The sequence below is a fragment of the Morone saxatilis genome, unplaced genomic scaffold (genome assembly GCF_004916995.1).
Source record: "Morone saxatilis isolate NCDOM2014 unplaced genomic scaffold, NCSU_SB_2.0 Contig15, whole genome shotgun sequence".
In the NCBI taxonomy this organism is placed as follows: Eukaryota; Metazoa; Chordata; class Actinopteri; family Moronidae; genus Morone; species Morone saxatilis.
The window spans coordinates 18,004,906-18,015,434 of record NW_023339707.1 but is presented as its reverse complement, the minus strand read 5'-3'; the positions used below and the strand labels follow the sequence as shown (position 1 = coordinate 18,015,434).

At 39.6% G+C, this 10,529-nt stretch overlaps 1 protein-coding gene across 1 annotated transcript; it reads left to right on the top strand.

The window, feature by feature from the left end:
• Window positions 1–533: 533 nt before the first annotated feature.
• On the top strand, window positions 534–7,485 carry slc6a1a (solute carrier family 6 member 1a; the record flags this gene model as incomplete). The annotated part of the gene is given in 14 exon segments (XM_035657594.1): window positions 534–917; window positions 1,163–1,294; window positions 1,470–1,570; window positions 1,736–1,845; window positions 1,992–2,124; window positions 2,793–2,927; window positions 3,026–3,129; window positions 3,774–3,898; window positions 4,088–4,200; window positions 4,851–4,982; window positions 5,220–5,322; window positions 5,631–5,731; window positions 5,896–6,063; window positions 6,191–7,485. Coding segments are annotated over 14 exon segments (2,136 nt in total). The 3' UTR covers window positions 6,638–7,485.
• Window positions 7,486–10,529: the final 3,044 nt, after the last annotated feature.

The following is a 10,529-nucleotide window of genomic DNA, read 5'->3' as shown; positions in this document are numbered from 1 at the left end:
TTAATTCTCATAGGCTATTTGCTATTGCTACGGTGCGTCTTGCACTTGAAGTGCATGTTTTGGATCATGTAATTTGTCTTGAAGTTTTTCTTTTTTCGTTGATGTTAAGTGATATTAATTTGCGTTTTCTTTTTTGTGGCTTATTCTATTGCATACTTTGTTTGAGCTATCGTGTGTGCTGGTCTGGTTTTGGCTGTTGTTCATTTACGCGCAATCTATCGTATGTGTTTTAGTTATGGAAGCAAGTCCAACATGACTTTGCCATCGATGTTTTTTTTTTTTTTGGTGTTTGTTGAGTCTTGATATGAATGAAAATTTTGTCAGTGTGCCAAATGTTCATGAGATGCTTTAGTCTGCGTTTTTGAATGCACCTTTCAGTAAAACTGTGTTTGTTTGAATTTGATTGATATTGTTTTTATTGTACCTGCGGAGGAGTCAATGAATGTATTGCAAAAAAATGTGTCCATATTTGCTTCACAAACATTTTCAGCGCCTCCTGAAAAACCGACCAAATGCTCTATTCACGATTCCAGGTTAACGGCGACTGACGAGCCGTGTGTGCACAGGCTTCATCTCCAGACATTTGGTCCAAAGGTTAGGTCTAAAAACCGCGAAGCTGCTGTCTACGTGGACTGGTGCTGAAGCCTCCCGTCCGACTGCCAGGACCTCTGCCAAATCCAGAGACATGGCGACGAACGGCACCAAAACGGATGGACAAGTCACAGAACTGAACGAGGTGGCCACTAATAATGACAAGCCCAAGTCACTGGACGTGAAACCCGAAAAGCAGAAAAAGGAATTGCCTGATAGAGAAACATGGGCGGGAAAATTTGATTTTCTCCTGTCGTGTGTGGGTTATGCAATTGGACTGGGAAACGTATGGAGATTTCCCTATCTCTGTGGAAAAAACGGTGGAGGTAAACATTATTTTCACAGCTAATTTAAGACAAACTGCACGGCCCATTCAGCTCCACGATGCACATAGTCGAGCATACCTAATTGAGCGTGTCGATTACATGAATAGAATGAATATCACCCACATTTGCTACCCTAATTAATTGACGCTGTGCTGTGGTTTTTAAGTAATGCGTCAGTGCAGTTTTAGCCCAAGATTGGTCTTTTTTTTTTAAATGTATAACTTGATCTACTTTTATCCATCCAGGAGCCTTCTTGATCCCCTATTTTTTGACTCTCATATTTGCTGGGGTCCCCTTGTTTCTACTGGAAACCTCCCTTGGTCAATACACCTCAATTGGAGGGCTTGGTGTGTGGAAACTGGCTCCTATGTTTAAAGGTATACCTTCCTTCAACTAAATATTTCTGGACAATTGTGTTTTTATATCAGGTCTGACTTTTAATTTTGGTGCTTAAATAGAAATAATTATGACTATCAGGATTTATGGAGGCCACATTACACACATATCCAATGATAATTTTACTACACTGCCTAATTCATTTCTGTATGATAGGTGTGGGCCTTGCAGCAGCTGTCCTGTCCTTCTGGCTTAACATTTACTACATTGTAATCATTTCTTGGGCCATTTACTACCTGTACAACTCCTTCACCACTGTAAGTATTACACGGTGTACTCACAAGATTCATAAAACGTATACCAGCCTAGGGTCAAGGTTGTTGTATCAGTTCATGACAAATTGTAGCATATGATAACTGTAAGAAATATAAAACCCCCTTAATGTGTCAACGAGGAAAAACATTTCAATTTTTATTTTTCAGGAACTTCCATGGAGCTCATGTAACAATCCATGGAACACAGATAAATGTTATACAAACCACTCGATTCCAGATACCACCAATCTCACCAGTGCAGTGTTGGAGTTTTGGGAGTAAGATATTGACTGCTTTCTCTTGCTTGCACAACAGCAGAGTATCCTGCATGCATCCCCGAGATACATAAAAGACAGCCTCTTCCGCTGCATGCTTATTTCTCTGTGTGTTTAATAGTCTTGTTGTTGCTCGCTCTGACTTACAGGCGCAACATGCATGAAATGACCGATGGCTTGGAAAAACCAGGCCAAATTCGAGTGCCACTGGCCATAACACTGGCCATCGCCTGGGTCCTTGTGTACTTCTGTATCTGGAAAGGGGTTGGCTGGACAGGGAAGGTAAGACGTTTGCCAGATTTGGGTTTCCAAGACCTTAAATGCTATGCTGGTTCCCAATAAGGAGTCGTATGTGACAGCTATGCAATATTAACAAGTCTAATATCACCTCATCAATCATTTAGATTGCAGTCAGGATTGTCTAGATTTAAAAAAAGAGAAGTGACATCAAACACTCGTGTTCACTAATCCTACTCTGCCTCATGGTGGCTCCTCTAATTCCAATTCTCCTGACACAGTGTCTATACTGAGTGTGGATTTATGATAGGAGGAGCAACAAACAGCCATACACTACAATCTGGTTTTGTCCTCTCCCTTCACTTGGAGCAGTTTCCCTCCCTTGTGGTGCCACATTTTGAAAGTCTAGTGCATCACGTGACCATGGCAAATAAAATTTGTTTTGGTCACAAAATATCCCCATCCCCCCCCGCACATTTTGCTCGCAAAATGCTTGCACACTGTTGTGAATGCACACAGGCATTCAGAGTGAAGCTGCAGTGATTTCTTTGCTAAATATTTGGTCTGGAAGAGACTGAAGGAAATAAATCTAGAAAATTTTAAAAAAATATCTGAATAGTGGAGGAATTCCAAATTTACAAATTCTGTATCATTATAAATTTACTTAAGTTGCATTGGTGTCATCTTTTTGATAACTGTCTCACATTTTATAGGTCGTTTACTTCTCTGCTACGTATCCCTACTTCATGCTGTTCATTCTCTTCATTCGTGGGGTGACTCTACCTGGAGCTAGAGAGGGAATTCTGTTCTATATCACCCCTGACTTTCAAAAACTCAAAGAATCAGAGGTAATGGCATATTATCGCATGATTCATACCTATGTACCGCATGACTGAGTGAGCAGAGCTTGGCCTCACGCAGCTAAATGCTTGTGTTTCTTTGTCAGGTATGGCTGGATGCAGCTACCCAGATCTTTTTCTCCTATGGATTGGGACTGGGGTCACTTATAGCTCTAGGCAGCTATAACCCTTTTAATAACAATGTTTACAGGTAAGACTGGTGATAATTCATGAATAGAGATAATATATGAGACAGAGACAGAGGATGCTGCTACATTTCATACATCAGAGCAAACTGTAATAGCTAAAGATGGCATAATTAAATTGCTGCTATTCCACTAAATTGTAAGCCTGTATTAAAGACCTTATTCAAGGATATTTAATAAGAGCTCTTAAATGGTCTTATTAATGTGAGTTCCTGGCATGAATATAATAACAAGCTAAAGAGAAGGTTATTTGTTGCTGTTGGTGTGTGTGCTGGAAGAAAAAAAAAGCATGATTGAAAAGCTTAAGTGTTTTCATCAGTTACATAAAAAATGTTGCATTAATTTTGTGTCCTTGTTTCAAATAGACCTATCTTTCTACATCTATATCTATGAAAAATAGGAGAATTTCTATTATTTGTCATGAGTCCTTAAATTAAATATGTTCATTTCTGTCATTAACAGTAAAAAATGTGTATCGGCCAAACATCTGTATGATCAAATCAAATCATTGATGCATTCTCATAGCTACTCTTTCAGAACTCAGTGTCCCCTGTGTGGATTGGTTTAAGGAAGGCTTAATACAGAAAAAACAAAAACAAGTCAACTTAAATTTTTGACAACAGGCCTATTTTATGTTTCCTCTCCCCAGAGACTCTATCATTGTGTGCTGCATCAACTCATGTACCAGCATGTTTGCTGGCTTTGTAATCTTCTCTATTGTTGGCTTCATGGCACATGTGACAAAAAGAAACATTGCCGACGTAGCAGCTTCAGGTAACTACGGATTGCATATATTCCTTTTTCTGTAATGATTCTGTCTCTGCACAAAAATGTGCACTGTCATATACTGACTGCTAAACATAGCTTTAGTCATCAGTTCTATGTGAATGTGTGTGTTTGCAGTCATATCAGAGTGATATGAGAAGAACCCTGATGAAATATTATTTCCTATTTACTATCCAGGTCCTGGCTTAGCTTTTCTGGCCTACCCGGAGGCAGTAACCCAATTGCCTGTGTCTCCTCTCTGGGCCATTCTGTTCTTCTCCATGCTGCTCATGCTGGGTATAGACAGCCAGGTAAGGGGCTTGTAGATGATCTGCTCATGGGCTGACCTAAATATTTTAAATGCAGGTACATATCATGCAGCTCACCCCTGCTCTCTGCATGATAAGCATGCAATTTGCTTCTTGTGGACAGATATAGCTGAGCTTTGACATCAGCTGTCAAGTCTTTTTAATGCAACTTTATCACCTCCATGTGCCCGCAGGTTTCACTGTCTGGGTTTCTTTCTTTTGGGTATATCTGGGTTCAAATAAGGCCACAGAGACTAGAAAAAACTGTACACGCAGCTATGACCACCAGCACTTCAAAGTAAAAGACATAAATTATAACTATTTCTAAATGTCACAGCAACTGAGCTTTTGCATAACAGAGCTATTACCAAAATGGCCTCCAAGAAGTGGATGCTTGGTCATTCAGAAGATTACGTTAGTGTTTTTGTCCCATGGTTTGGTGCACACTCCAATTCTTTGTCATTTCTCATCATCGGTCAGCCTAACTACTATGATAAAATGTCCTTGGTGAAGAATACATTTAGCAAAATATTCACTGACCTCTACATGCTACAACAAAATGATAAATGTACTGTACATATAATGCAAACTATGCAAATAGTGCACAAATTCACACTTATGCTTAATTCTGTTTCTATGATTCTGTCCTTCAGTTCTGCACTGTTGAAGGCTTCATCACTGCTCTGGTGGATGAGTTTCCCAGAGCTCTTAGGGGTAGACGAGAGCTCTTCATCGCAGTTGTCTGTCTGGTGTCCTATCTGATTGGACTTTCAAACATCACACAGGTACAGCAGTGCAGATCCCTTATGTTACCACTATTAATGGCATGAGATTAAACCAATGAGTGACTGTGTTGAAAGATGCAATTAAAAGATTACAAGTAAAGTCCATGCATCTACGCAGTGGACAGGAGGCTATTTAAATTTTGACTTGTTCTCTAAATGGCATCAAATACAATACTAAAGTATGCAGATACAGTCTTTTTTTTTTTTTTATAATACTTGTCATTTTTTTGTGACCAGGGTGGAATCTATGTGTTCAAACTGTTTGACTACTACTCTGCCAGTGGAATGTGTCTGCTGTTCTTGGTGTTCTTTGAATGCATCTCCATATCCTGGTGCTACGGTGTGTATCATAAATGTCTCATGCAATATAGCAAAACAGAACAAAATCATCACTCAAAATGTGTCATTTTCTTTACAATTTAACAAATGGAGGTAGTAAAACATAACATATATGAATAGTAAGGGTAAATATGAAGGTTAGAAAATGTCACACCTATCCAGAGATATTTGCGCAGCTTCAAACGCCTCAAGGTCATGAGCACTCATGTATTCCACCTCACCATCCTCATCAACATGCATGGCAGACCAGCAGCAAATTGAAATAAATTGGATATGAATATTTTGATCATGGATTCATTTGTCTCGCAGGTGTGAACAAGTTCTACGACAACATCCAGGAGATGATTGGCTACAAGCCTTGTATATGGTGGAAGCTCTGCTGGGTCGTGTTCACCCCTCTCATTGTCGGTGTGAGTAGTCTGAACTAATACAACAGTACATCTAAAGTCATGACATGAAAAATGAAACAATAAATAAAGTCAATATTACCTGCCTGCAGCCATGTCAGGCTGAGACAGAGCTGCCTCTAGTCAGTGGCTGTCAGGATGCATAAAGCGTCTCATGTCCCCCACAGGGGGTGTTCTTGTTCAGCGCCATTCAAATGGTTCCTCTTAAAATGGGAGACTATGTATTCCCGAACTGGGGTCAGGGAGTGGGCTGGCTCATGGCGCTGTCCTCCATGGTTCTCATACCAGGATACATGATCTATATGTATCTCGGACTCAAGGGTACTTACAAAGAGGTAAGAGGGGAATTGTCTGTTGGGTTTGTTAGGTAACAGGTTTTGCTAGCTTGTGTTGCCAGATTTTTCTATTCTATAACCTAACATACCCCTTCTCTTATGTAACTGTGTTGCGTTTCTCTCACAGCGACTTCGGATAATGCTTCAGCCTCCTGCAGTTGTCAGACGGCCTCAGGAGAATGGACCCGAGCAGCAAGCGGAAACCAACACCGCCAACCTATCCAGCCCTGCCAATCCAGCCAGTCCTGCTAGCCCTGCCAACCCAGCTCCCGCAAACCCTTCCAGCCCCACCAATCCGGCTCCTGTCAACTCAACCAGCCCTGTGGCCCCCGCTAACCCGGCTCCTCCACCAGCAAATCCAGCCACTGCCAGTAGCCCAGTGAACCCGGCAACTAGTCCCACCACTACTATCACCACCACCACCACCACCACAGCCAGTCCGGCAAACCCCACCACCACAACTGTTAGCCCAACCAGCCCACCACCCAACCCAACTAGCCCAACGGAGTCTGTTAACCCCCCGAACCCAACAAGCCCAACCTCTAACCTAACCAATGCAGAGGCCAACGTGTAGACAACAAAGAAACCCTCATGGAGCATGTAGACAAAAGAGAACATTACAAAGGACTTCCAAGATTTTAATTGATTCACCTACCTCCAGGGGCAATATGTGATCAAAACAGATTTTCAAACCATGTTTAATTTTTCTGCATTTGTAAAACCAAGCCAATGATGTCTTATTGTTGGTTTGCATCCTGAAAACAATATCAAAGACTGTTAGTGTTCGCAATTACAACCATAAATCTGAATAAAAAAAATGTAAACATACTGTGTAATACTGTGAGAAAAGAAAAAATATAGAGATATAGATTAGAGATTTGTTGAATATCTTCATGAATCAAGTAAATACCGTGTGAATATAGTAGATGAAGTAGTGAACAAAATTGACATCATTGAGAGTGCAAGGGATGGCGTCAATTTTATTGTGGATGTTTACTAAACCTCACACAGTTGTCTCTTTTCCAAACGTTGCACTCTGTGAGGTAAACTACAGGCCAACGAGGAGCTCTGAGTAAGCACAATGCCAATAAGAAGTTCACGTTTAGGAGCTCTGGAGCAAACCAGTATTTGTTGCAAAAGATTTTGTGTGTGAGAGAGACTGTTATTTTTCCTTCCTTTTTTTTCAGTAGAAAAAAGGGAAAACTTTTATGTGATCAAAACATTTTTAGAATTATTTTTAGGATGTTTTATACTATATGTGTTGTGATGGAGGACCAAAATCAATAGGCAGACAAAAGCAAAAACTATGCCATTTAGTGTTAGGTTGGCAAAGCACAAGGTACAAAGAAGTACGAAAAAAAAGCACAGGGTTAGAAAAATGATTTACAAACATCGACTATCCCTTAATGCTGACAGTCAATCCTGTTTACGTTTTGCATGCTTTCCTCAGGAACATCAGTGAAAAATTTCTGAAATGTCTCCTGACAAACAAAAAAAATAGAAGAACAGAGAGGGCCTTAAGCCAATACACCAATTTCCACTAAGCCATAGTCTGTTTACATGACTGGGCAGAACTACAAAATACAACTTTGTATGCTAGCACAAAAACCTGGACCAACTCTATGTTAAAGTACAGTCATTATTTTTCCTTTATGTGTAATGATCAGTCATAGTTTGATCAATATGTATTCAGCAATACATATGTAGATGTATAAGTGCAGGCCAGAAAGCAAGTGGTCTGTTTCTCATATTGTTTATGTTGTCTTTGCTTTACTAGTGAAAAGCACAAAGCTTTAATTTCCCCAGACTTTTGCCATGGCGTGTTAGGACAATGTTAGTTTGCTTCTATGGCAGCTACTGTGAAAGGCATCTGGTTGAACAGAACATGTTTACTTTGAAAAGCAAAACAACTGAGCGAAAATGTGAAATGGCTACAGTTCATGTCCTGTGAATTTTGTATAAAGTTACTCTACCACAGTTTTCTCTGGAACTTTGTTGTAAAACTGTACTGTGTAAAACATGTAACTGTGAATGTCTGTATTACATTGGAAGTTATTGTCTAAATGTTGAAAAAATGGAGTTGCTGTTTTCTGCAATAATATTTTGATCACAGAAGCTAAAGCACATATCTTACAGAAATATACGAAATGATGATGACAATGAAGATACTGAGGATTATATTAAAATAGAAACTATGTCTAGTAAAACAATATTGTTTTGTATATTTTTAACTGTCTCACTGCCTAATGTAAAACATAATATAAACATGATATGTATCTAAATGGTGTCACATGATAAAGCACGATTGTTATGTTATACAAACAGAAAAAAGACTGAAAAAATAAAGAATTATAGAAAATATAAATACAATACATGCCTGGCATATGTCCCTTATAAAATGTGTGTTTAAAGTAGCAGCCCCGTTGCTTTTCAACACTGTTATAAGGAAATTAGGTCAACCCCACTATCCTATCAAAAGATGTATGCAGCTGCTGAATCCTCATGTAGTAATTGGCTATTGTTCCCTCTCATGTAGATAAACCCTGTTGTTGTCCATAGAGTATTTCAAGTCAGTAGATAAAGGAAAATAAATGTGAGACCAACACTAGTATAAGCAGTGATTAAGTGAAAAAAATTAGTGTTGTATAGCTGGATTAATTTTTTAGTTAGAATGAGGCCAGGTGGGACGTGCAAATTAAACAAAACCTCTCTTTAGTAGTTTTGGGCGAAGACGACATCCAGCTTAACACTACCATGGGGGTAAAAAAAAAGGAACTAAACATTACAGTAATAAAAAAAAAGGAACATCAAAATAGAACGAGAGAAAAATGTCTGAAGCCCTTCCATGTGGTTTATTGAGTGTCAGAAACACAAGCTGATAGAGAGAGAGGCCTCGGCAAGAAAAACATCACCATAGAACAGCTCTTGCCCCGGGGCCTGGCGTGCCCACCCGCCCCATCTCCCCAACCTCTTATGGCTCTGTGTGTATCTATGTGTGTGTGTGTGCCTTTTCTCCCCCACCTCCTGCAGTTGCTGCTTCCATTAGCTTCCAGTGTGATAAAAGAGACAGCACCAGCTGACACCACCACAATGACTCGCCATGGATAAAAGAATGAGATGTCCCCTCTAGTAGCTCGTGGCAAAGTGTGTGTGTGTGTGTGTGTGTGTGTGTGTAAAAGAGGGAGAGGGAGACAGAGAGAGGTTTGGGACAGAAAGCTATGTGTTTGAGTGGACTGGGGTTTGAATAATGCCCCTAATGGCAGCTTGTATAAACTAGCCCCTGATGGATGACTTACTAGCCTCCTTTATTCCCAGTTGTGTAATTTAGCATCATTACCTATGAAAACCAGTCACCACCGAGACAACCCAAACTGATGTCTTACGTCCACAAGAGCCATAGATCATCATTTTCGGCAGGGGAGGACGGGAGGAGGAAGCTCTTGATTAGTTGGGAGCAATCTAGCAGAACACAATTAGTCTTATGCTAGGGCCAACAATTTTCAGCAGCTTCAGCAGTGATGGATTGAACTTTAAAAAAAAAATTGTTATTAACAATACTTACACACAATAATACAGACAAAGGAAAAAAAGATCTGGGCTTTAGCAAGGTGAAAAATATGTGCGTTCCATTTTTTTTACCAGGACATACAAATATTTGACCTATTTCTGAACTTCCTTCTTTTTTTCCCCTCCTTGACCAATAACTTGCTGACATCCCAGTGTTCTGTGACCCGTCGATTGTGTGACCTGATTAGGAATATTAGCTGTATTGCTCACTCCAGATGTTTTATCATAGTGACATACTGTGTGTGTCGCCAAAAATGGTGCCTTCACACTATTCCGATACTTAAAATATTTAGCTAATAGCTGTTAAACAAAAATTGTAACCCTATAATATTGAGATTTGGTCACAAATTTTGACAGCCATGGTTGCAGAAATAGGCCTGTCTATAAAGCACTAACAATTCACCTGCGAATATTTGGTCAGTCCATCAAAACTTTTCCAAAACTGACTGACCCTAGCGTCACTGAATCTGACGGGTGTATGTAACACCCGTTCCTATGACCTTACTGACAGCAGTTACGACAGTGTGAAACTTTAATTTTGTCAGCCCATGTTCATTAGACAGTTTCATCTTTTTTGTCTTAATGAGCAAATAAAGGTAACACTTCCCAAAGTAATTTCCTGTCTCATAATTTTGTTGATACAAATCTCTGCTCTGTAACTGTGATAAAGCAGCATATATATGAACTTGTCCATAATCTGACACTTTCCATTAGGTGTATGTATATATATGTATATGTATATGTATATGTATATGAATCAGCAGTATACACGTTAATTGATATAGATAGCGTCAATTAATGTGATAATATTGTTTTTATATGGAGAGTCACTGGGCTTATCAGCTCCATTTTGTGGCCAGGATCTGAGCAATGGGACATTGTTTGGTGTTTAGCATTTC